Below are 27,645 nucleotides of genomic sequence, written 5' to 3'. Positions count from 1 at the left end.
GGTGATTCCTTGCCCTGCTCCGGCTGTCCTCTCCTACTGGCGGTCCCCAGTTCTCTCCAGGCTTGTCCAACTCCCCAGACGCTCCATGTCCCTCTTGAGAAGACTGCGCCTGCGCAACTCTTGGGAAGGCTGCGCATGCAGACGTTGAGCATAGGTGAGTTGGACCAGCCGGGAGTGGGGAGAGGAGACAGCTAGGAGGACAGCCCGGGCAGGCCACGGAAGCAAGGGCGTGACCAGGTAAGTCTGCGGCGGCCTCGGGATGGGTGGCAGCAGGGGACGGTGCGGAGTGGAATTACACTGAGTTTTTAGCCAACTCTGTGGGATTCCGCGAAGTGGCACTCCACCAACTCCGCCCACCCTTAATAATGTCGCGCAGGACTTTACAAAGTGATGTATCTGTCTAGATGTGTCACTTTGTAAATGAGGCGCAGTGTGGCGCTTTGATTACACTAACGCAGCGTCACTGAAAAGTGATGCAACAGTGGTGCAAGGCCTTCATAAATAAGGCCCATTGAGACTTTCAAAATATTATTTTCTAGGTTTGCATGGCTCAAATAAACATAGTAATTGAAAAGAGTAGATAGGATCCAATGGAACATCGCAAATAGATAAACGTAGTCAAGGCACTGAAAAAATATTTTATGCAAACAAAATTCTTTCTCGTATGTGCTGCTGCTTTGGGTTTGCGATATTGTCTATAAGTGTAAGGAAATAAAGGGGCATATTTACAATGCCCCTGCTGCACTTTTACACTGCCAGAACGTCACTTCTGTGACGCTCCCGAGGCTGGTCCATATTTACAAGGCCACACAAAGCCACCCAGCGTGGCTTTTCATGGCCTTGTGTATATGGTCTGCGTAGAAGGGGCATTTTGTGGATGTTGCTGTAGGTGTTTCCATACAACACACATGGTTTATGACACTGCCCTAGATTTGCAACATAGCGTAAATCTGGGCCAGTGCCAAAACTAACACCTTCCCAAAGCAGGCGTTAGAATGAGAAATGTTTATATTTCTCCTTGTTTTTCCTCCTGTCACATGTGCCGCATTGCCGCACACATAGAACAAGGAAAACACCTCCTTTGATTGTTTTTGTATAGGGAGATGTCCCTTCCTGCATAAAATCAATCATGCCAACAGCACAGACACCCTTGCACTATGGTGCAAGGGTGCCTGCGTTGGTGTTTGGCTGCAATTTGTGCGCAGGCAGAAAGGACAAGAATGCGCCGTATCTTCTAGATACGGCGCATTCCTTCCCTTTTCTTTTCACGTAGGGCAGCGCAGCTAGAAGGCTTGCGGCGCTGCCTCACACCAAAATATTTTAAGTATATTTGTTCCAAAGTATCTTAATGAAATGAAATTATTGATTTTGGAAGATCTAATGTGGAGCAGCTGAAGATAGAAATTCAATTACAATTAGTGTTCATTTATATATTTTTTTTAAATGGTATTGCATATATTACAAACTCTTAGACCGACTTTGACTTCAGATACTAACTTTCTTATTTTTATATTTTAAAACTGACGAAATTGTAAGGCTACAGGTTACCACTGGCCTTAAAGATACGGCTAAGCTTTAATTCACTTCGTTCCCAGCCAGAACTAAAACATTTTGGTTTTCTGCATTTGGGAGCTTGTGCATGTTTTAGCTTACCTATATTTTGTTTACCAAGTACATATTGCTTTTAAAATGAAACTTTCAGACTGAAACTGTATTTATGAAACTATATTTCCAAACCTGCTAACTCCTCACTCACAACACAGTGATGTTAAAATTATGACATTTGCTTGTGTGGGGGTGTTGATTTGGTGATCCAGTTTCATAGCATTTTCAAATTAAGAACCCTAGGGGAGTGACATAAATATTTTATTTGTGGAAACTGCAAATGCATTCCTTCATAGGAATAGGACAGCTCTCAGTAAGAAGTGTTGGTTCCCTTTCAAGGAGATTTAAAAAGAATGAATGCTTTAAAAAGAATGAATATTATGAGCATACAGGATACACAAATCTTCTCAAAACAGCAAAATCATTTTAAATAAAATGGTCTTTCAGCCTTAAGGATTTAGTGTCGGAAATTGAGTATAGTAAACTCTGAATTTGTCTTGCTCTCCTCGCTTCCATCATCATCTTCCGAGATAGTTCTTTGGCCGCCTGTTGCTCTTCACGTTTCTGTAACCTTTTTCTCCTGAGCCACCTGAAAAAATACAAAATAACACATGAGCAGGGATCTACACATCCTACAATATAATTAGAAATATTCTATTGCTATTATCTGGGATAAGGCAAATGTGTCTCAATTTTATGAAAAAATAACTCTAGATGGCTACTTACTAGAAATACTAACAACAAAAAACACTCATGGAGGGTCTAAGGGGAATAATCTTTAACGACCAGGCAAACTCCAAACCCCCAACAACTACACAAACAACAAAAGAGGAGCGAGCCGGTCAAAATGTAAAGAAACTGGGAGCCAAAGAGAAGAAGACAGATTCAGCCCACTGAGTTGAGACAAATCCCATCAGCCCACCGTTTTGGCAGAACATAATCATCTGGGAGTAAGGTGGATCAACTCATTGCAGTGCACCCTATTTCAGGGGAACCATCACTGTGTATATGCAATGAGTTTGCAATCTTCCAGAGAAAAAGTCTCAAAACATAGTGGTACTGAGAAAGATATGAGATGCAGTGCAAAACAGAAGAGAAGTGTATTAAAAATGGCTACCTGATAACACCACCCAACTTTATTCGGTGTCAACAAAAGTGCCAAGATTAAAAAAGCAAGTGAAAAACTGATAGTTTGAAAAAATAACTATCATATAGCAATAGAGGTCGACATGTTTCAACCAAAAGGTTACAGTTACCTGGCTTTCGTCAGGACCATGTATGTAAAATGCTACTGCAGAAATATGTGTTTACAAAGATACTTTGATAAGAACATCACCATGACAATACCCTACCAAAATCAAACAGTCATTGATTTGTCCAGTAGTTTAGGGGATGTCAGAGTGTTCCCAGCATTATGTGGGAGTACGCCTCACCTCACCCGGCAACTGTTCGGTGTACTGAGGCCCCGCTCTATCCGTCGGTACCACTCTCCTTGTCCAAGCCGAATCAATGACTGTTTGATTTTGGTAGGGTATTGTCATGGTGATGTTCTTATCAAAGTATCAGTTTTTCACTTGCTTTTTTAATCTTGGCACCGAATAAAGTTGGGTGGTGTTATCAGGTAGCCATTTTTAATACACTTCTCTTCTGTTTTGCACTGCATCTCATATCTTTCTCAGTACCACTATGTTTTATGACTTTTTATCTGGAAGATTGCAAACTCATTGCATATACACAGTGATGGTTCCCCTGAAATAGGGTGCACTGCAATGAGTTGATCCACCTTACTCCCAGATGATTATGTTCTGCCAAAACGGTGGGCTGATGGGATTTGTCTCAACCTAGTGGGCTGAATCTGTCTTCTTCTCTTTGGCTCCCAGTTTCTTTACATTTTGACCGGCTCTCTCCTCTTTTGTTGTTTACTTACTAGAAATATCCTAACTGCATCATGTTGCGAAAAACCCTTTCTTGAAGGGTCTTTTCATAAAATCAGGCACAAATTGTACACAACTGTAAGAAAGCAATCCTTTCCCAGCTAAAAAACTTCTTGCAAAAAGGCAAAATTTTGGAGGGTGCTCCGGGCTCCAGGCAGGAGCTGCTACATCAAGGCTCGGTGCACTCTGCACTCTTTCAAGCAGGAAACGTGTAGAGGCCTGATGTGCAAGTAAAAAGAACCTAAGTAAAGCCACTGGACATTTTTCTGGCTGAGGGCCTTCACAGCCCTCTGGGAAACCAGTGAGGTGCAAGTTATTCTGCCTGGAACGGTCTTTCACATCTTCAATTCTGACTGCCTTTCTCCTGTGATGTTTTGTAACTTCTGTACCGTCTTGTGCAGAGTTATATCCATGTCTTCTAGTTAGATATATAGTTTGTTTTCTGCTATTTTTACCCTGTCAGTAGTATTGCGTAAATCTTATCGTGGGGTTGGCCCCATCTTCGCCCACCCTGTCTATTTTTTCTTTGAGGACCAAACAGCTGGAATGAATGGCCTGAAAAATCATCTCGGTATTTGAGCAGACTCCTTCTGCATTTGTCTTATTGCTAGGTATTTTTGGGTTGACAACAGTGCCAGCAATACTAGTGGGTTCATGTTAGGCTGAATGGGTTTAGCAAATGTATTCATTTTATCCTTAACCATCTTGAGGGGCAGCAATGCAGAATATTCACGCTTGCATCCTGGAAGTCTGGGCCTCGATATGTCCACCAGACAGACCCACCAGTTGCCTAAACAAATGGGGGTTCCCACGGTGTGCTGAAAGGTCTTGTAGCAGGCAAATTCGCATCTCCACCGTAGTAGTAGTGCAGCCGAGGAAGAGGTGGTTCACCCTCTGACTGTTTCTGGGAGCTCGCAGCTCAGTCCACGTAACCCCCTATAGATAGTAGTCAATGTCAGCTATTCTATATACGAGACTGAGCTCCATCTCAACTATAGTCCTCTTCTTTCTCGGGCATCGGCTATATATTTAGTCCCTGTCATGGGATCCAGCTAGGCCATTTATAGGTTCTGCCGGCCTTCCCTGGTAGTCCTCCTGAGGCCTCCAGGATTCTCCCTACTGGGATCACTGTTTATTCAAGGGGGGAGCGGGAGGCAGTGTCACTCCTCCAGTATTGCCTGCCTGAACCAGCTTCTGCCACTCTGCACTGCACAATCATGTCTCAACATAAAAGTCAAGGCTCTCATACCTATCTGTGACAGAGGGGAAGGAGCCACTCTGCTCTGAAAGGCCACATCCTAGACACGGAGGCAGAAAGTAGAGAGACATGGCACAAACCTTTTGGGCTGGTTGGCCGAAGTCTGAAAAACCCCAAAGGACGGGGTCCCAGTAGTCCTAATGGCATATCTCCCCAAGGCGGGTGTCGTGGGCAGTTTTTAGCAATGAGCAGCAGCCAGTGTCATGTGCAGAAGAAGGATGATAAAGGATATTACAGCATCGGTCCAGAAGATCTGCGGAAATATGACCACCCCTTTGCGCTGCTGTCCATGACCCCCAATGTTACCACATTTTTAACTAAATGATCTGCATAGCGTCTCCAACTATCAATGTCCAATGTTATGACAGTGGCTGAGTTCCAACAGGCAACTTGGACTAAAGTGTGCACAGCTATTTTGACTATTCGTCACAAATTACTTCATTTAAAACAAATGTATTTCCTCTTATACTGTAGAGTTTATTTCTCTTGTTTTTATATGTTATTCATTGAATGTTCAGAAAAATATACACAGCATAACATTCCATAGTTTACATTTCCATAATTGATATAAGAAAATTAACAGCGTAAATAACATATGTTATACAATGTGAGCATTTGAAATCGGTTCCCAATGCATTTCGGGACGACTGTCCCTTTGTCAGTGGCAAACAATCAGAAGTCTCCTTCCGAGATTGGCCACCATGCGCCAAAATCCGCACTAAACCTGTTCTCAATAGCCGGGAGACTAGAGACAATCTCTCCACTGTGTTCTCCGTGACACCGCTCTTGTCTAACTTTATACATTCTTGCATCTCCATGTCCAATGTTAGAAATTGGGGTCTCTAGTTGGCAAGGGTTTGCACCTTTGTCCAAGTAGGGACCCTTCCTTCCAGTCAGGATAAGGGAGTTACACTCCTAAAATAACCCCAGCTAACTCCCTTGGTAGTTTGGCACGAGCAGTCAGGCCTATCTTAGAGGAAGTGTGTAAAGCATTTGCACATAACCAACAGTAATACAGTGAAAGCACGTCAAACAGACACCACACCAGTTTTAGTAAAATATCTAATATATTATATATTTAAAATAAGACCAAAACGATAAAAATCCACAATACAGTACTTAAAAATCTTCAGTCATCAAAATAGACTTGAAATATAGTTCCTTGAAGTCGTAAACAACAAATCAAAACAGTTCTGTCTGATCGCGGTGTCGCAGGCCAACTACGGTGTCGGGAAGACCAGCAGAACAGTACCTTTAGAAATGCAGGGCGTCAGCGACCTGTCGTTGAGCTCCGTAAGCTTGGCGTCTGCAGGGGTCGGTTCCGGAGGCCGGTGCAGGAGTCATCGGGCCCTTAAAGTCACACGCTTTGCAGATCGAACTCCTTACGGTTAAAGTCAGGAGTACTGGCGTCGGCAGGCGTAGGGTGCTGCAGTGCAGCGGTGCGGTGCCCTCAGGTCGCGGTGCAGTCAGCGACTCGGTGACGGTCGTCCAGCGGCGTTGGTGAGACCAGGGCTGCGGGGTGAAGAGATGTGGTGCTCATCATGGTGCTGGCAGGTCACGGTGTAAGCAGCGTCGTCGTCGTTGCTGATGCGCCGTTGTTCGCTGACCAACTGGAGTCAATGGCGCCGGCAGGCCATAGCTGAGGTGCGGGATGAGGACGGTGCGTCGTGTAACTTACAAGCGGTGCCCTCGAACCATGGTGCAAGCAGCAGCGTCGATGTTGGCGTGGAGCGGTGTCGTCAGGGACAGCAGGGCGAAGGCATGAAGCGAGGTGGTGCAGAGTGCGGTCTTTGACCCTGTCACCAGGCAGGTCGCTCCCCCCATCCGCCACGCAGCCCCCTGTGGGTTGAACCTCCGTTGCCGCTTTTGCCGCCTGACTGCTCGCTCCGTTTTTTATTCTGTACCCCTGCGCTTGGCTTTCTGTGCCACTTTGTTTTTTCATTCTGTGCCCCTGTGTTTTGCTTTTTGTACCCCTGTGCTCTGTTGTCCCTCTCCCGCCGTCTTTTCCAGCCATTTTTCCCCCGCCACTGAGCCCCTGCGGCCCGCCCCCTTCACTCCCATTGGCCGCCCCGCTCCCACCTCCCAGCTGCTCCTCCCTCCCTCTGCCCTCATATGAAGGCGCGCCTAAGGCAAGCCCGTCTGCGCCCGGACCGCACCCAGTGCCAGAACCCCTGGACCCCGCAACGCCAGACTGCACTACGACGCAAGCACCCTCCACGCACTCAACACCAGACGAGACCACCCCTGCTACCGGGCCACCCCAAAACGCACCCAGGGGCCTTTCACCTGCCAGAACTGCAGATTCACCAGCATCCAACCCTCCACACCACCAGCCAGAGAACCCAACCACCTCCACTGCATCCTTCTCAACACCCGCTCCACTCGCAAGCATGCCATCGAACTCTGGGACCTCCTAGACTCCACCGCCCCCGATGCCGCCTTCCTGACGGAGACCTGACTGAACGCCACCTCAGCACCAGACATCGCCATAGCCATCCCACAGGGCTACAAGATCTCCCGCAGAGACCGCACCAACGGAGTGGGAGGAGGAATCGCCATCATCCACAAAGACTCCATCAAAATCTCAATGAACACCGATGACACCCTCACCACCGCCGAGCACATGCACTTCCAGATCCACACCGACCCCAACACCACCCTCAGAGGAACTCTCATCTACAGACTTCCCGGACCCCGCCCTCAGTTCAGTGACACCATCGCCGACCTCATCAGCACCCACGCCCTCGCTTCCACGGACTACATCCTCCTCGGGGACCTGAACTTCCACCTCGAGAACAACAACGACGCCAACTCCACCGCCCTGATCGACAACCTCGGACTCAAACAGCTCGTAACGACACCTACTCACGCCGCTGGACACACGCTCGACCCCATCTTCTCCGCAAGCCCCCACGTCTCCTTCAACCACACCACCGAACCACACTGGACCGACCACAGATGCGTCCACTTCACCTTCAGAAAACCCACCACACACCACCGCACCCAACAGCTACCACGCCACTGCTTTGGCAAGGTCACCGAGGACCAACTGACTACCGCCCTCGCCCTGAAACCACCCACCGACCCAGACACCGCCGTGGCCAACCTCACACAGTGGATCAACGACTGCACCAACACCCTCGCCCCTCTCAAGACCTCTACAACCAACCACACCAACAAGAAAGCCGCCTGGTTCACCGAGGACCTCCGGATCTCCAAACACACCTGTCGGAAGCTGGAGAAGAAATGGCTCCATGACCGAACACCAGACAACCACACAGCCCTCAAGAGCACCACCCGCAGACACCACCAACTCATCAGGACCGCCAAGAAGACCGCCTTCAAGGACCGCCTAGACAACAACGCACACAACACCAAAGAGCTCTTCAGCATCGTGAAAGAATTCTCCAACCCCAGCTCCAACACCAACGACATCCCGCCATCTCAAGACCTGTGCGACTCCCTAGTCACCTTCTTCCACCACAAGATCACCGACATCCACGACAGCTTCAACTCCGACCCCCCCTGCACCCACCACCGAGTCCACCACCCCTGCGACTACCACTCGCACCAGTCGCCTGACCGTCTGGTCCAGCGTCAGCGACGAAGACACCATCAAAACCATGAACTCCATCCACTTCGGATCCCCATCGGAACCCTGCCCTCACCACGTCTTCAACAAAGCCAGCGCAACCATCGCGCCCAACCTCCGGAAAACAACCAACTGTTCCTTTGAAACAGCAACCTTCCCAGAAAGCTGGAAGCACGCCGAGATCAACGCCCTTCTGAAGAAGCCCAAGGCGGACCCCAAGGACCTCAAGAACTTCCGGCCCATCTCCCTGCTCCCTTTCCCGGCAAAAGTGACAGAGAAGATTGTCAACAAACAGCTGACCCGCTACCTCGAAGTTAACAACATCCTGGACCCTTCCCAATCCGGTTTTCGCAGCAACCACAGCACCGAGACCACCCTCATCGCCGCCACTGACGACATCCGGACCCTGATGGACAAAGGAGAAACAGCCGCCCTCATCCTCCTGGACCTATCAGCAGCCTTTGACACGGTCTGCCACCGCACCCTATCAGCACGCCTCCATGACGCCGGTATCCAAGAGAAGGCCCTGGCCTGGACCACATCTTCTCCGGCAGAACCCAGAGCGTCCCTCTCCCACCCTTCCGCTCCAAAACCACCGAGATCATCTGCGGCGTCCCACAGGGATCCTCCCTCAACCCGACGCTCTTCAATATCTACATGGCCCCCCTCGCCCACGTCGCACGACAACACAACCTCAACATCATCTCCTACGCCGAAGACATCCAGCTGATCATATCCCTCACCGAAGATCCCCACACCGCCAAAGCTAACCTCCACAGAGGAATGAAGGCCGTAGCCGACTGGATGAAGGACAGCAGACTGAAGCTGAACTCAAACAAGACAGAGGTCCTCATTCTCGGACCCACCCCATCAGCCTGGGACGACTCTTGGTGGCCCACGTCACTAGGCACAGCCCCGGAACCCACGGACCACGCACGCAACCTGGGGGTCATCCTCGACTCCACTCTCTCCATGACCAGGCAAGTCAATGCCGTCTCCGCGTCCTGCTTCAACACCCTCCGTATGCTCTGCAGGATCTTCAAATGGATCCCCCTCGACATGAGAAAAACCGTTACCCAGGCCCTCATCACCAACAGACTCGACTACGGGAACGCCCTCTACTCAGGAACTACAAACAAGCTCCTGAGAGGACTCCAACACATCCAGAACGCCTCAGCCCGACTCATCCTCAACGTCCCCCGCCGCAGCCACATCACACTCCACCTGAGAGGCCTGCACTGGCTCCCCGTCAACAAAAGGATCACCTTCAAGCTCCTGATCCACGCACACAAAGCACTGCACAACACCGGACCCACCTACCTCAACAACCGACTCAGCTTCCACACCCCCACCCGAAGCCTCCGCTCAGCCAACCTCGCCCTCGCCACAGTCCCTCGCATCCGAAAAACCACCGCCGGCGGCAGATCCTTCTCCTACCTCACCGCCAAGACCTGGAACACTCTCCCCACCATCCTACGACAGACCCAGGACCTGCTGGCCTTCAGAAGACTCCTCAAGACCTGGCTCTTCGACCAGTAGCACCCCCCCCTCCCCAGCGCCTTGAGACCCTCTCGGGTATGTAGCGCGCTTTACAAATGCAGTGATTGATTGATTGATTGTGGTGCCCACAGGTCTCGGTGCAAGCAGCGGCTCCGTGGTGGTGTGAGGTGGCGTCGTCGGGGAGACCAGGGTTACGGTGCCTTCTGTGGTGCCTTCAGGACATGTAGTCGGCAGCGGGGTTGTAGACGGCGTCTGGTTGCTTTTTCTTCTGGTGCAGCACAAAACACACAGTCCCCAGTGCTGAGGGCAGAAGAATTTGAAAACGAAATTGGTAGTAATTCACTATCAGGACGTGCCACACACACCAAGGCATGTCCTACCTTTCACATACACTGCACCCAGCCCACAGGGGTACCTTGGGCTTACCTTAGGGGTGACTGATATGTAAGAAAAGGGAAGGTTAGGCCTGGCAAGTGGGTACACTTGCCAAGTCGAAATGGCAGTACCAGACTGCACACAGGCTCTGCAAAGACAGGCCAGAGTTACATTTACAGGCTGCTTGTGTGAGTGTCACAACCAATGCTGCAAGCCCACTAGCAGCACTTGATTTACGGGCCCTGGGCACACGAGGTGCACTGTACTAGGGACTGACTAGTAAATCAAATCAGCCAGTCATGGAAACACGAATCCATAACAACAATTTACAACAGCACTTGCACTTTAACACTGAACAGCAGTGAGAAAGTGCGCAGAGACACTAAACCAGAAAAAACAGATTGAAAACCGGGAGGTCAGAAAGCAAAAAGTCAGGGGAAACACGCAAACAGATGCCAAGTCTAACATCTAACAATACTTAAGAGCAAGAAACTAAGGGACTGACTAGGAGTCTGGCAATCTTGTGACCCCCAGACTTGCGGCGGCGGTAGTCTGCTTAACGTATTGCGACTTGAAAAGTCATTGCGGGAGAGGCCCACCGGCTACATCAGGGAACAGTCATTCCCTGGCGGTGATGGAGATGCGCCACAATGTAACATGCTCAGCGTGACAGTTTTCCAGGCTATAAGGCTACATTGACCTTCTTTAGTCTCATAATTTTAGTTAAAAAAGCTTTAAGAAAGAGTTTTTTTTCTTCACTCTTCTGTCTGTGATAGGCTGTCACCATTACATTGTTTTGTTTAAAAAATGCTTTAAAAATGTTTATTGTATGTAGTTTCCATGAATGGGCAGGACAATTCAGTGCTTTTGACCTTAAATGTAGATCCCAAGAAGAAAACATAATACATAACTTAAATCCCTACACCCATCCAGAAGTGCTCTCCCTTAGTCTGCAATACAGCGTAAAGATCCTAACCACACACTGCTTTTACATGGGGAAAGTATATTTATTGGACTGGATTAGCCATTGCTGGAGAAGAAGTGCTTACGCTGGGACAAGTAGAATGAGCAGAACTATCGGCAAAACCTACATTTTCGAAATGAAGTGTAACCCATCTTATTCAGGCAACCTGTCCAGCTTACCCTTTGCTCCTAAATCCTAGCAACAAAATAAGGGTTGAGATTTCGACTCCCTATGGCTATAATTTACATTGTTGTCGATCTCTGTTCTACATTTGTACTGTTAGGGTTCACACGTACACTGAAGCAGGTTTTACCTGCATGGACCACTTTACTAAAGAAATAAAAGAGATTATGTCATAACTAAACCACCACTGCTTCAATAAACATATAAGTCACAATTTGCAATAAGTAAGAGCAACTTACTGTTTGAATGCTTGTTCACACTCTTCTTTTCCATGCATGCTGCCTGCTTCTTCTTCTTGCCTTTTTAATTCTTCCATCTGCTTTTCTCTCAGCTGCTCCGTCTGTTTTTTCCTGAGCCATACTTGATAAGCACCGTCTGGATCTCTTTCGCCATTCTGTTAACACAAATATGTTTGAGAAACTATCTCTTTCATATTACAAATATGTAATATTACATGTTTGAATGCGTTTCTTACACAAAGGGCAATAGTTTCAAAACTCATTTTCCAAAATTTGCAGAAACGACTTCACTCCAATGCATTTCCGAATTCATCGAGTGGGTAGCTACATCTCCTCCTACTGCCCAGCTTGAACACTGTCATTAGCTTAATGAACGTTATCTTCCTGAAGGGTAAACAAATCGTGAACATCCTCATTCCAACTGGTGTCCTTTGTTAGTTAAAGAGTGTAGCTTTACATCTCAGACAAGTTTGCTTCTTAACATATGTACAAATTGAGTACTTAAAATACAGATTCGATAGAACCAGGCTCTTGCTGAGAGAAGGGGGGTAAAAAGCACAATAGAAGTCTATATTATCAAGAAGACAGGAAATTAAAATCAACACTAACATTCAAGGTTTAAAAGCGGGTGAAATAATACATTAAGTGATTGGCTCCCTCACCAAGAGAAGATAATCAGCCAAGTGGCATGCAAATCCGCACAGTCCAGAGGCTGAAGGTGTGACACAGCACCATATAAATATGTGGAGGTGGAAGTGAAGGTGTGTCAAGGACGAAGTCAACAGCTTCCTGATGCTCTTGGAAAACACCCTTCTACATCTTAACTTTGTAACGTCTGCAGATGTGTTCTGAAAGGATGCTCACACTCAATGTGGGCATGCAGTGTGCCCAGAAGCTTTGCTGCTACATTGTGGGTTTAATAACTATTCTAAAGTGTTTAATGAGGATGGGCTTCAAGATAGCTGGCATTCCAAAGCACTGTTTTGGAGCTTTATTCTTTCGGCTATCACTTAGTGCATAAAGTGTGGGTCAGAATTAAAGCTGCTGGCGATTGATTAGCGGAGTTTGCAAAGCCCCTTTTGAGATTTCTGCCTGACGAAACCCACCAAACTTCCAGCTGGTCTACTATGGGACACATTGTCCTCGGAGTGTCAACATGGCAGTGTCCCTGCAAACAGCTCTTTCTGCCTCGTGACACACCATAGAGGCAACCGGGGAGTCCAGTAACTGTGTACGAGATTCCCCTGCAGATCTGGATGCTAATGGGGACTTGTGTGGTTGGTCATGGTGTGGCACAGAGGAGAGGTGGCAGAAGTGTAAGGTAGGGGTGGACTTGCCTTGATTTGGATAGTCTGCCCATGCTTCCTGAAGACCTGCTGGTTTGCTGAGTGATACAGTGTGTGGTGGTTTACCTGCAAACTTAGTGAAGCAGAGTGCCACCAAAGGAAAAAGAAGGCCAGAGGTCTCAGGTGTTCAAGGACTGTGTATACAACTCGACGGTACACACAGGAATCAAAATTAGGCAACTGGATGAGATGAAATCCTCAAGGATACTAATCGTAGGGTTGTGTACCCCCGCCCCCACCCTGAATCTTTGGAGAAGGAAGAGCATTGCTTTCTCAACTCAGTGTAAATACTGAATACAAAGAATTTTGAACCCAGTGAAGGCAGTGTATTTGGATACCAAAGGTCCTAGAAAGCGATAGCAGGGATTGGGAACCATATTGGCCTGCTTTGCCAAGCGTGAGAGAGTCCCAGACGAATAAGCTGCCAGAAGATGTGCCATCCTGAGATCTTCAATCTCAAATTAATTGTAGGTGTTTAATAAAATATTTTTTTATGACAATTTATCGATATATTCCTGCCAACAACTGAAATATATATAAGACTCAGACCAAAACTATGGGCTTGTGTGGGTCGTTCGTTAGTATATTGAAACTAATGTTCAATCAGGATTGCAATACATACATAGTGACACATCTCAACATGACACATGACAGAAATAAGTACTTTAGCAATTAACAAAACAGTTGTCATAGAGAACCAGCTCACATCATACATAGGTAGACACTTATGTTTCAACACTTTAAGTCTAAACCCTTTGTGTGATATTTATAAATCAATTGAGTCTGTATAGTCCACTCATACTTCCCATATCTTGTTGAATTTCTTTAGCCAAACTCTAATTACACAAACTGCTTTCTCTGCCGCCTTATATCAATCATCTGTGGTGTAGAACAAACCCATTTCTGCCCAATATTTCTCTTTGATACATAAGACCTTCGTAGATGAATAACCTTTTATATCTGGAACTCAGAACCATCTCGCCCCCCCCCCCACCCCTCCAACTGTTTGTTGGGTAAAAGCGTTGTGTTGTTACGCGAGCAAGTCTAATAAGATTTTTAATGGAAAACTTTTGAAACAATGTATATTTAACACATTTATGTATTTTAGTCAACAATATGATTGCTTCCTTTATAAGCCCACTTGGGCATTATGAGGAATTAAGCAGATAAATGTAATACGAATTTCCATTTATGATTAAATTAGATAAATACGTACCACTGAAGTGAGGTGTGGACCCACTGGGGTTCCACTACCTGTATTACTGTTGGGGAGCTCCGATGAAGGTGCATATAAGGCACTGTTCTTTATTTTGTATTTTAGGATTTGAAAATTTTAATCTGGGATGAACCACCGGCCTGTTGTACCCAGATGTATTGACATGGATACAATACTAATGATGTATTTGAAAACTGTGCTGTGTTTATTCACGAGCGAGTTGAATAATCAGAATATGCAGCAGATATGAATTTGCCCCTTTCTGTGATTTGTGTTCATAGTAAGACAAATGATGTGGTAAAATCACACAAACAATGACCTGGTTTTGATAGCGAGAAGCATGTTATAAGATGGTGACCAAAAATAGGTGTAGAACGCAGTCCTCTTTCTGTTTTCACTAACACTTGGTGATGTCATGATATTTAAACTGCAATTGAATAAAAATTGTGTTTTATATAGTGAACAAGGTTAGGTTTGGTATTTTTGTCCTAAATATTACCACTTTAGCAAAGTTGTAATAGGTAGAGCAAAATATTTATAAGTTTCTAGATATTTGTTTTGAAAAACTACAAAGAAGAGCAGGACTACTGCAGTATCCCAGAAATTGTTTGTAAGGTTAACATTTTTGTATATAAATTTCTCTATATCTTTATACCAGTGAACGATGAACTGCGTTTTTTTTAAGTAGCATGCTAATTATTACTAAACACATTTTTGTGCATATTTAAATATGTAAACAATTGAAGAAACACTTTAGCACATTATACTATGAAAATATGGTACTGCTATAAAAGAAAACACACACACACAAACACACACACGCCCCACCCACTACCCCTCCTTTTGCTGGGAGCCCCATCTCTGTAGTGTGGCTCCGTCAATGTAATTGAACGTTATGTGCACTAGGACTACACAATAACGTGATGTTTTGAATGCTATTAAGCAAAACAAAAAGTGATAGTGTACTCACACAGAATGCATTTACATTTCAGGTGCAATGTGGGAACTGTATTTTCTGAACAGAAGGTCACATGTTTAATGGGATTTAAGGCCTACATCACCCTGCACTATTACTCGGCTCACCTGTGAACAAGGTTGATCATACAGCCGAAACGCGTCAGAGAAAGAAATGCTGCGAGTCTGATAGAATAAAACACCAATATTCCTCAGATTGGGGCTTCGAGAAGTAATCGTCGTTGTGTGGTGATTTGAATGATAGGGCACTCCTTACCTGTCTAGACAAAGCTGCCCTGCAGGGATGGGAGCTCCCGCAAAAGAAAATGCTTGTTTGGATCTATTCGGGGCGCATGTCCCGCTTGCCTCTTTTTGCATCACTATGATGAAGTCTGGCAAAGAGGGCACTGAGGCAAGAAAGGGAGCAGTAGGAGAAGTGTCTCCTCTTGCCATGTCTGAGAACTGGTGTTTGACCATCATAATACAGATGTGAGTTCAGCAGCATGATATCGAGCGAGAATGCAAATACAAAATGAAGCCTCCCTCTAATGAGTGACTTTTTATAATTGAACATTATGTGCACTTGGACTACACGATAACGTGATGTTTTGAATGCTATTAAGCAAAACAAAAAGTGATAGTGTACTCACACAGAATGTATGTACGTTTCAGGTGCAATGTGGGAGTTGTATTTTCTGAAAAGAAGGTCACGTGTTTAATGGTATTTGAGGCCTACATCACCCTGCCCTATTACTCAGCTCAGCTGTGAACAAGGCTGATCATACTGCCAAAACGCGTCCGAGAAAGAAATGCTGCGAGTCTGATAGAATAAAACACCGATATTCCTCAGACTGGGGCTTCGAGAAGCAATCTTCGTTGTGTGGTGATATATATATATATATATATATACACATGTAAATATTTTTCCCAACCTATTATCACTTTACTAAAGTATTGGTAAAACACCAAGCCTAATACTTACCTACATTAAATGGCATAACGCAGAACACAAGGAAACTCGTGCTAAAATCAAGATGGCTGCCTTTAACTTTTGTAAAGGCAGTCATTAGTCATATATATAATCCTTCCACATTCATCAAAATCCAACTGACGTTTTTCATCCTACGCAAGATACAAAAGTCTCTCTAAAATATAATTGCAATAGTGAAGGAAGCAAAAGACTTGATCACGACCCTCAGGGCACAGACTGCAATTCTGAAAAAGCAGGTTGATTACCTACGCACTACCATGGATGTCTTAGGGGTGAAGCTGGAGGACTTTGAGGGACGCTCCAAAAGAAATAACATGTTTGGTCAGGGTCTCTGAAAAGGCAGAGGAGCCAGCAGTGGATCTTTTGTGGAAGATCTTATTGTTAAGGACCTACAGCCCTGAAGCCTGTCAAACAACTATTCTGCTGAGTGGGCCTATAGGATACCGGTCACCCTACCGAGGCTGGGGGCGCCTCCTTGCACAATTGCTCGCATTTTCAGCTTTAGAGACCGTGATGTAATCCTTCAGGCAGCCCGCCAAGGCCCTCAGTTCGTTTGACAACACAGTCATCAGTTTTTCCACAGACTTCACGCTCTAAATCCTGCAGCTCCACCGTACCTTTACCGAGATGAAAAGGGTCTTGAGGGAGAGAGACCTCAAATATTCAATGTTTCTGGCGCAGCTCAGAGAAGAGGCGACATGACACTGGCTCATTGGCTAGAGGCTGGCCGAAGGGGGCACGAACAAGCATTTACAATGCAACGGTCTCGGCATTGTTAAAGTTAGAGCTATTGGCATTGCTCATGACATTATTTTTGTTTATGTTTTTAAAACATTTAAAGAAACGGCATTGTTATTTACAATGTCAATAGCTGAATCACTCTCAAATGCGAGACCTATTGCATTTGCACCTACACACAGAGCCACACACACAAATAGAGCCACCCACATACACAGAGCCACCCACAGAGTGCCACTCACATATTGAAATTGAAAATAAATTTATTGAGCGCGGTTGCTGCCCAGGGGCGTCCAAGCGCTGAGGTGAGACAGAGAGACGAGACGGAGCACCGGGATTAGAGCTCGGAGGCTTTGGCAAATAGTAATGTCTTCAGCTCTTTCCGGAACGAGAGCAGGTCTGGGTTGGAACGAAGTGAGCAGGGGAGGGTATTCCAGAGCTTGGCGGTGTTCAGTGAGAACAGCCTACCTCCGGACCTGGCTCTCTTCACTCTAGGAACCACTGCCAAGAAGGCCTTAGTGGAGCGGAGGTTCCTGTTTGGGTGGTAAGGGATAACAAGGTTGTTGTTGATAGCGGGTCCCGTCTTCCAGAAGGCCCGGTGCGCAATACACAGCGCCTTGAATGCCACTCTGTGCTTCACTTGCAACCAGTGAAGACTTTTCAATGCGGGTCTGGCTGACTGGGTTCGCGGAATCTGCAGCAAGGTGCGAGCGGCGCAATTTTGCACCACCTGCAGCTTCCGGAGAGTCATCTCAGGAGCCCCTACATATAGGGCATTATTTGAGTCCAGGCGGGACTGGATGAGACCTTGTACTGCCACCTTCTTGGCTTCTAGAGGCAGAAGTGGGAGTACTTTCCTCAAAGTTCTAAGTATGCCAAAGCAGGTGGCGGACAGCTTGGTGGCCTGCGTGGAAAAGGAAAGCTTCTTGTCCAGCCACACTCCTAGGCTTTTAACGCTTTCCTTGGGAGGTGGGGGAACGCCCAGAACTTGGGGCCACAAGGAAATGAAAGGTACTGGCGAAGCTGGGCCTAGAAGCATGAGCTCTGTTTTTTCTCCGTTCAGTTTGAGGGAGGAGTTGGTCATCCACTCCTTGACGTCCTCTAGGCAATTCAGCAAACCTCCCTGGGGTTGCCTGATGTTTTCTTGGGCCAATGAAACCACTAACTGAGTATCGTCGGCGTACGACACGATTTTGATGCCGTACGGTTCGACGATCCCAGCCAGTGGTTTCATATAAACATTAAATAGTACAGGGCTCAAAGAAGAGCCCTGTGGTACTCCGCAGCTAAGAGGTTTGCTGGTTGATACTGTGTCACCGTCGAAGATCTGGAAAGATCTGTCGGACAGGAAAGAGTCGAACCACCTTAGAGCGTCGCCTGAGACTCCGATGTCCTGGAGACGGTTCAGCAGGGTGGCATAGCTGACCGTGTCGAAGGCGGCGCTTAGATCAAGGAGGATCACTGCCACTGATCCTCCCCGATCCAGAACCCTTCGAGATTCTTCGGTGACCGCTAATAAGGCGGTTTCGGTGCCGTGCTTCGGTCTAAAACCTGTCTGGGACGTATCCAAAAGGGAGTGGTTTTCAATAAACTGGACCAGCTGGGCATTTATGTATTTTTCCAGCACCTTGCTAGCCCAAGGGAGGAGTGAGATGGGGCGATAATTGGAGTGGTCGTCGGGGTCCAGGTTGGGTTTCTTCAACAGCGCCCGCACCATGGCTTGCTTCCACATAGAGCAACCCACACACAAATAGAGCCACCCACAGGGCCACCTACACACACACACACACACACACACACCCACACACACACAGACACACACACACACAGCTGGACACGGGAGCAACGAGGGAGCCGAGAGCAGAGGAAGAGGACGCCATGAACACCACCGCCTTTCTCCGTGGGCTTTAATCCCTTTAAAGTAGTAAAAGCAGAAAACTGTGTATAATATGTTGACCATATATTCTCATTCCAGTAGGCTTTCTCAGTGGGTTCATTCACCTGATGCGAAGATCAGCCCTGCAGGAGCACGTTATAGTCCCAGTAAAATAGCACAGGTGGCTGATGTACATGCCTGCGTGACGTGGGTGTAACCTGTAGACCATATGTCTGAATTAGGGAAAGTTTAGTTTGTGCCTTTTCACAAATCCGCTGTGGTCTCGCTTTTGGGACATTATAAGTATTTAGTTATGCAGCACAATATCCTTGGTGCAACAACATCAACTGTTGCATGACTAAACACTTATAAGGTCCCAAAAGTGAGTGTGTAAGCAGCCTTATGAGAAATATAGAGTGTGCTGATGACCTATTAGCTGGGCATCCCCAGCGGTCTTAAGGCTTTGTGTGCACCGGATCAGGGTGCAGGTGGAAGGACATCACCTATAGCCCATTGTTGGATTAACTCCTAGAGGAACGGTGTAATAGGTAGACAGATAAAAGCAGTCTCATAGGCAAGACCTAAGCTATTTGTAAGCGGATGCGTCTTCCAGCCAACTGAAGGAGAAAAAGTTAAGAAGAAAAGTGTCATGAAAAGAACAGAAATGAGTCATGAAGCAACTCTGGGCTCAGACCTAATGTGGAGGGATCACGAGTGGTGCCAGAATGTTTGTGAGTCCTAGTAAAATAGAATTTGCCTCTGGCGTACGCTCTATATACTATTAACAAGGCTGTGTTTCAGGCGTATTTGGTACGATTTGCTTAACCTAGTGGTAGCGCCTGATTCCCACAGTCTTACCTTACCTTCAGAAAGTAGCGGTCCTTCGTTGGACTGTCCTCAGACCACATGAAGGCCAACTGGACCCATAATATGAAGTGACTATCAGCCAGTCCTAAACTTCCACCATTTAAGTTGCTGATGAAGTCCCACGGGTCTATGGTTTTCGCCCAATTTCTCTTTCAAGCGCAATTTTCAATATAGAAACATTTTTACAAGCGAGGATTCTCCCACCAAAACTGTTGTTTTGCAGGCTAAACTCCATAATTTATGGGCATATCTACTTTTAGAGGACTTTTTCAAAGAATAACCTTTTTTTTGGCTTAGAAATGTGTTAATGATCACGAAAATTGCAAAGACTGAATAAAAAAAAAACACAATAAAGTTGCTAATAAAAACTTTTGCACCTTTTCACACTAATGCTCTGCTTGGTGCAACGAGGAAAGATGTGCCTGCCAGCCCCATGTCATATGTTGCTTAACTAGACAGACCAGGTATTCAGTCACCAGCACTTGGGTTTTCCAGTGCTTGTAATTTTGCTTTTCACCATTATAATTTGGGGACTACAAGTCCCAGCATGCACAGGTATTTGAATTGATATTTACAAAAATTGTCCAGGCGAAATCTTGTTGAGAGAACGTGAGTTTTCCTCTCCCATTTCTAGCATGCGTTTGCTTCTCTCGTGCCGGGGTTAACTTCCAAAGTTTCCTGCAGGTCTTGGCGAAAGCTCAATTTCTCCAGGTTGGCAGCTTTTCAAAAGCGTCCCATGCCACTCGTGCCACCTCTGTGTACACTGGCGTTTGTGTTGGATTTTGGCCATGATGTAGACAGACAGGACTACAAATACCAGAATGCAACGGGAAAATCCTGACCACAGTAGCTCTACGTATGACATAGGCCAATAAAATGACTCTTGAGATCTGATCTGTCTTTAAAAATATTCCTTGCACATGCCAACATTTTTTCTTTCATTACAACATTATAAAAATAATGTGGGAAAGAGTGGGGTTTGTGAAACACTCTGGCTGGTCCAGCGCGCGGTGGAAGAGAGGTGGGAGAGAGAGCACAGCCGCGTTTTGAAGCTGGACGGGCGAGCTCCTCCTCATTAACTGAATTGGGCTTAGCCTCGCAGAGCTGATAATTGGTGCTGTGCAGGCTGCAGGATTCGTGGCCCACAGACCTTCACAGCTCGCTTCCTGCACATCCCGAGCCATGGCACAGGAGCCCGCACGCACCACTGGACCCACCTCGGAGCCCGCGAAGACCCCATCAAAGGAGGGCGCTGAGGTAGGAGTGGAAGGGGGTGTCTGCCGGTGCGGTGTCTTCCCACGTGGAGACCGGCGAGGGGGTGGCTACTCCTCACAGGGAGGAAGTTTAGGGGCGGTGGTTGAGGCGTGTGTGCTTGTGTCCTCCAAAAAAGTGGGGGCTGATGCTTGGTTATTAATGAGTTTGGTTCTTTTAGCAAAGCGACCAAACTTGCTTCCGATCTTAACAGTGAATATATTTTTTTTATTGGAGGGGCTCGGGTTTGGTAAGCAGCCATACAAACAAACATATGCCCCCTGCGTCACTCTGAATTCTGCTTTAATGTAACGAGTTTCCTCCTGCCCTATAACGTTTTGATTTGCTTTTCATCCAAAAACACAATTTTCTTTGTTGCAAGTTTCTTCGTACACATTTAAAAAAAAAAAAACACGGAATTAATACCTGATCAGGGGGGAGGAGACCAGAGCAGCAGCCAACACGGGAGCCAAGAGCAGGGGGAGAGGACGCCATGAACACCGCCGCCTTTCTCCGAGGTCAAGCAGAAATGCCTCGGAGAAACGCAGCGGCGTTTTCGGATTCGGGGGCGTGTTTTTCTTTATCTCCTCTTGCCATTGGCTGGAATGTTTGCATTCCAGAGGAGAGAAAGAATCGCAAAAAACACACCCCCGAATCCGAAAAAGACAGGGCTTGTTTGGAGAGACAATGCTCATCTCTAATGGCTGACCAGTATTTCAGAGGCCAGCCAATGGAGAAGAGGTAAAAAACAGGGGCGGGTTAAAGCCCCACTCCGAAACATTAAATCTCGGAGCGAGACTGCGCAAGCGCAGCCCTCGAGCCGAGACCTAAAAAGGAACCAGCCCCGCTGACAGCGTCACAACTGTGTCAACTCAGTTCGCAGACTGGAAACAAAAGGCGAGATGCGACCCACAATCGATACAACGGCAGCTCTCTCAAGAGGTAACCCAACAGGACCCACAAAAGTATTGGTTTGAAGGCATGGGCTAAGGCTGAAGACAGCAGAAGTAATCTCAGTCACAGTGTGCGTGTGCCCTGTACAGTTATTGGTGGAACGATGTGACAAAACGTTGGTTGCCATTGAGAACAATGTGGCTGCCGGCAGAGACAGATGACTCTTGGTAACATGTGAGCATTAAGGGAGGGGGGCAGTTCTTGGTAGTTACCACTTCCACCTATCATTTAAGTATTAGTTGTGGGCAACAGGCAGTCTGCAACGTTCGGGGGGTAGGCCGTTTTATGGCTGCTATAAAGGGAGGCATGGAGGGTTGTGTGTTCAGGGTTTATGAATTTTATCACTGTTTGTTTTGTAGGGGCAAGGATGTTTTCCGAGGCACTGAAACTACAATTTAAGACAAGTATCCAATCTGCCCCCTCCCAGGGTTGGCCAGTAGGCTTCACAGGCTTTAGGAGCATCTCGTCCGTACATGACAATGGAAGCCAGGGCTGAAATGTCGGCTATGAAGCTGTTATACTAGAATGTAAACGGACTGCGAGACAAAATTAAAATGGGGGTCATTTTGGAATACATCAAATGTCAGGCACCAGATATGGTCTTGCTCCAAGAGACCCACATGAAGAGTAACACATCTCGAGCACTAGATATATGGGGCTACAAAATGTTGGCCCAAGCAGGCTGCATAACAGATTTTAAAGAGGAGAAGGAATTTGAAGAAGAAAGTCACTCCCACCTATCATTCATTAAGTCTGGCCGGCTACCCATGGGAGATATGTAGCCCTTACCGGGAGATGGGAGGCAGTGCCTATTAATGTATGCTTGGTCTATGTCCCGCCACGCCTACACGACGTCACGCTCCACAACTTGATTGCCCTGCCACTCCGACTGCAGGATGAAAAGTTACTTATGGGAGGGGACTTTAAACTGACGCTATGTGAGGAACAGGATCAATGGCCCCCAAACTGGTAGCCTCCTCCCACTGTCCGTTTTTTCCTTACAGCCTTTGGTTAAACTAACATATGGCGAGCTCATAATCCCAGACAGCAGCAATACACATTTCACTCAGGAGCACATGGCAGCCTTTCCCGCACCGCTTACCTTCTCGCCCTTACACACCAGCTTCATTATTACTCAGAGGTACGTCACTTGGCTAGAGGCATCACAGGTCACTCCCCCACATGGACGGTGTTTGGTCTCCGCATGGGCCCGAAACACGTGATGTATCGCTTAACTCCTGGTATCTCAATATGCCCTGTATCAGGGAGGGACTACTAGAAGATACAGAGAATTATTTTACCGAGAACAAGACATCGATTGACTTCTCACAGACCCTATGTGATGCATATAAATTGGTAATTAAAAGACAGACCCACTCCCTAATGAACAAGTTACTTACCTTCGGTAATGCTTTTTCTGGTGGATACAGTATCTGCCTGTGGATTCCTCACCTTGTGAATATCCCTTGCGCCAGCAACATTCGGAAACTTTTGTAGCAGTCCACGCCGATGGGGTCGAAGACGACGTCACAGAGACACGGCTCCGCTCGCGACTCCGCTGACGTCACCGGCTTCATAAGAAGACCTCGTCGGCGTGATGACGTCAGTTCCGCCCCTTTTTTCCGTGCCTTCGAGGCACACGGACAGACTGACAGCAATATATACATACACAGTATACACAGTACACAATATGCATATCAACACACCCAGTGTGGAAAATAAATAACAAAGCACAAGAATTAACATAATGCTTTTGACAGTGATAAACACACTTGAAACCCATCAATAGAATTACAGGCACAGAAATACCGGTATAGAAGGATGGACAACGGGGAGGCGGGTGGGTCAGTGAGGAATCCACAGGCAGATACTGTATCCACCAGAAAAAGCGTTACCGAAGGTAAGTAACTTGTTCTTCTGATGGATACATCTGCCAGTGGATTCCTCACCTTGTGAATAGATTCCACAGCAGTCCCCACTCCCGGAGGAGGGTGTCCACCCTTCTATACCAGAAAGTCCTGAAGGACGGAACGAGCAAAGTGTCCGTCCCTCCTCACCTCGGTGTCCAAGCAATAATGTTTTGCGAAGGTGTGGAGGGAGGCCCAAGTTGCCGCCCTACAAATATCCTCCACTGGAACCCCTCTAGCTAAGGCAGATGTGGAAGACTTTGCTCTGGCAGAATGAGCCCTCAAACCCTCCAGAGGCTCCTTACCAGCTAGGGAGTAGCAAATCTTGATGCACAAGACAATCCACCTGGAAAGGGTGCGCTTGTGCACCGCTCGACCCTTCCTGCAGCCAGCAAAGCCCACGAAGAGCTGGTCATCAACTCTGACGTCCTTTGTCCTGTCCAGGTAAAAGCTCACCGCCCTCTTAGGGTCCAAGCGGTGAAGTCTCTCCTCCTCCTTGGAAGGGTGAGGGGGAGGATAGAAAGAAGAAAGGGTAATGGACTGCCCCAGATGGAAGGGAGTTACCACCTTAGGCAAAAACGCAGCCCTGGTCCTGAGTACCATTCGTTCAGCATGTATGGTCAAGAATGGGGGTTTTGAACTTAGAGCTTGAAGCTCACTTACCCTCCTTGCCGAGGTGATTGCAACGAGGAAAACCGTCTTAAAGGACAACAGCCTCAAGGGACACTTGTGTAAGGGCTCGAATGGAGAACCCATAAGATAGGTTAGTACAAGATTCAAGTCCCATTGAGGCACAATAAAGGGAGTAGGAGGAAACTTGTTTGTAAGGCCCTTAATAAAACGAAGAACAATAGGTGATTTGAATAATGATGGCTGATCCGGCAAACAAAGGAAAGCCGATAGAGCCGATAAATATCCTTTCACAGTAGCCACAGCAAAGCCTTGCTGAGCAAGAGAAAGGGCAAACTGTAGAATATTAGACAGACGAGCCTTCAAGGGATCAATGGACCTCTCTCCGCACCAAAGCACAAATTTAGACCACCTATATGAGTATATAGATTTGGTGGAGTGTCGCCTGGCCGATAAAATAACATCCACCACATCTGGTGGGAGAGAGAAAGAATTCAGGTTGCCCCGTTCAATCTCCAGGCATGAAGGTGTAAGCTCTGGAGGTGGGGGTGTAGAACCTGCCCCTCCGACTGCGAGAGGAGGTCTGCCCTCAGCAGGAGACGGAGCGGAGGGCACGAGGAGAGGTGGAGAAGATCTGTGTACCACACCCTTCTCGGCCAATCCGGGGCGACCAATATGACTTGGGCCCGGTCTTGGCGAATCTTCCTCAGAACCCGAGGAATCAAGGGTATGGGAGGAAACGCGTAAAGGAGTCGTGAACCCCAACTCAACTGAAACGCGTCCCCCAACGCTCCCTGCATCGGATACTGGAGACTGCAGAAAGACGGGCAGTGAGCATTCTCGAGAGTGGCGAACAGGTCCACCCGAGGAGTCCCCCACGTCCGAAAGACGTGACGAACCACCTCCGAAAGACGTGACGAACCACCTCCGGATGGAGCCTCCACTCGTGGTCGGCGGAGAACTGCCGACTGAGACTGTCTGCACGAACGTTCAGAACCCCGGCCAGATGATTTGCCATTAGACAAATCTGATGGACCTGAGCCCAGGACTATAGACGCAGGGCCTCTCTGCAGAGACAAAGAGACCCCACTCCTCCCTGTTTGTTTATATACCACATCGCGGTCGTGTTGTCCGTCAGGACTTGAACAGACCGACCGCAAAGGGAAGGAAGGAAGGCCTTGAGTGCCAAACGTATCGCCCGCAATTCCAGAAGGTTGATGTGAAGCAACCTTTCTTCTGGAGACCAAAGACCCTTGATCTCCAGATCCTCCAGATGAGCACCCCACCCTAAGGTGGATGCATCCGTTATCACTGTGGCCACCGATGGAGGTAGATGGAAGGGCTTTCCTTGGGACAGATTGCCCTCCACGCTCCACCAAGAAAGATCCGCTGCAGCTTCTCTGGAGATCCTCACAGACTCCCTGAGATCCCCTTTGTGCTGATACCACTGCTTGCGGAGGCACCACTGGAGCGCCCTCTTGTGCCAGCGTGCATGGTTGACCAACAGGATGCAGGAAGCGAACAGACCGAGCAGGCGAAGGACCTTCAGAACTGGAATGACCGCTCCGCTGTAAAATAAAGGAATCATTTCCTGTATGTCGAGAATCCTTTGAGGAGGAGGGAATGCTCGACACACAGTAGTGTCCAGTACCGCACCTATGAAGGGCACCAGGTGAGATTTGGGTACGTTTATCAAAAAACTCAATTTGTACAACAGCCGAGTTGTATCCTGCAGATGACGCAGCACCTTCTCTGGCGACTCCGCTTTTATCAGCCAGTCGTCCAAATAAGGGAAAACTGAAATCCCCGTCCTTCTGAGATGGGCTGCCACCACTGCCATCACCTTCGTGAAGACTCGAGGTGCTGAAGTAAGACCAAACGGTAGGACCGCAAACTGATAATGTTGCGACCCTACCGTGAAACGGAGATACTTCCTGTGCGACTTCAGGATGGGGATGTGAAAATACGCATCCTGCAAGTCGAGCGACACCATCCAGTCCTCCTGATTCAGCGCCTGAAGAACCTGCGCAAGGGTGAGCATCTTGATCTTCTCCTGTTTCAGGTAAAAATTCAAAATTCTGAGGTCCAATATCGGACGTAACCTGCCGTCCTTTTTCGGAATCAGGAAATACCGGGAGTAGCATCCCTGACCCCTTTCCTGCTCTGGAACCACCTCTATCGCACCTTTCTGAAACAACTTCAGGACTTCCTCCTGCAGGAGAAGACGGTGGACCTCCGAGCAAGCTCCTTGGCAAGGAGGGTAATTTGGAGGGAATTCCCGAAAGGGAAGGGCGTACCCATTTTCTACTAGATCTAGAACCCAGAGATCTGTAGTTACAGATTTCCAATCTTGCAGAAAATGGGTAAGCCGGCCCCCCACAGGACCAGCATGATCCGGAATGTCGAATCTAGGGCTGCTTTGCAGTGGTGGGAGGGGCTGAGGAGGAGGAAGAGGAGGAGGAGAGCTGACGTGAGCCACATGTGCGACCCCAACTCTTCCTCTGTAACCTCTCGACGAGGAACCTTGCTGCTGCTGCTGGGACGGTCTACAGGAGCGAAAAGTCGCCTTTCCAAAGCCCCTATATCTTTTAAAAACACCTCTTGGCTGGGATTGAAGTCCCAACGACCTAGCCGTAGCCTTACTCTCCTTGAAGCGTTCGAGAGCAGCATCCGCCTTCTTCCCGAACAAGCCAGACCCATCAAAAGGCAAGTCTAATAAGGTCGACTGCACATCCGATGAAAATTCAGAGGACTTTAGCCATGCACCCCTCCTGGTGGCAACAGAAGACCCCATGACTCTGGCAACTGAGTCTGCCGTGTCCAGTCCACTCTGAATGACTTGTCGAGCAGCTGCCTGGGCATCAGTCAGAACTTCATTGAAGCCAGCCCTATCCTCCTCCGACAGCTTTGGCGCAATCTTCTTCGCCGAATCCATTAGCGCATGGATATAGCACCCCAATAAACACGTTGCATTCATGGACTTGAGAGCCATGCTAGCTGATGAAGACCTTTTTGGCCGATTGGTCCACCTTTTTGGCCTCTCTGTCCCCTGGAACCTGAGGAAAGGCCCCCTTTGACCTTCCCGAACAAGCCGCCTGGACCACCAAGCTCTCAGGCGAAGGGTGCGACGTCAGAAATTCAGGATCCCCTGGAGCCACTCTATATCTCCTTGCGACTGCCCTGGAGACCGCAGGAGCTGAAAAAGGCTTGCGCCATACCTCCAGCACAGGCTCCATAATAGCCTCATTGAAGGGTAACAAAGGCT

At 47.6% G+C, this 27,645-nt stretch overlaps 1 protein-coding gene across 3 annotated transcripts in view; it reads right to left on the bottom strand.

Annotated features, from left to right (window-relative positions):
* Positions 1–1,850: 1,850 nt before the first annotated feature.
* The window catches only part of CCDC181 (coiled-coil domain containing 181), a 376,110-nt gene continuing 350,315 nt past the window's right edge, over positions 1,851–27,645 (bottom strand). For all 3 annotated transcript variants that reach the window (XM_085622985.1, XM_085622987.1, XM_085622986.1), the window contains 2 exons: positions 11,651–11,805; positions 1,851–2,194 (listed from right to left, as the gene is read on the bottom strand). In XM_085622985.1, the coding sequence (XP_085479111.1) occupies positions 2,032–2,194; positions 11,651–11,805 (318 nt within the window). In that variant the 3' untranslated portion in view covers positions 1,851–2,031. The remainder of the gene's footprint in view (positions 2,195–11,650; positions 11,806–27,645) is intronic.

Source organism: Triturus cristatus, chromosome 8 (genome assembly GCF_964204655.1).
Source record: "Triturus cristatus chromosome 8, aTriCri1.1, whole genome shotgun sequence".
NCBI classification, from domain to species: domain Eukaryota; kingdom Metazoa; phylum Chordata; class Amphibia; order Caudata; family Salamandridae; genus Triturus; species Triturus cristatus.
Note: the sequence above shows the minus strand (reverse complement) of the source record. Positions and strands in the feature narration are given on the sequence as shown.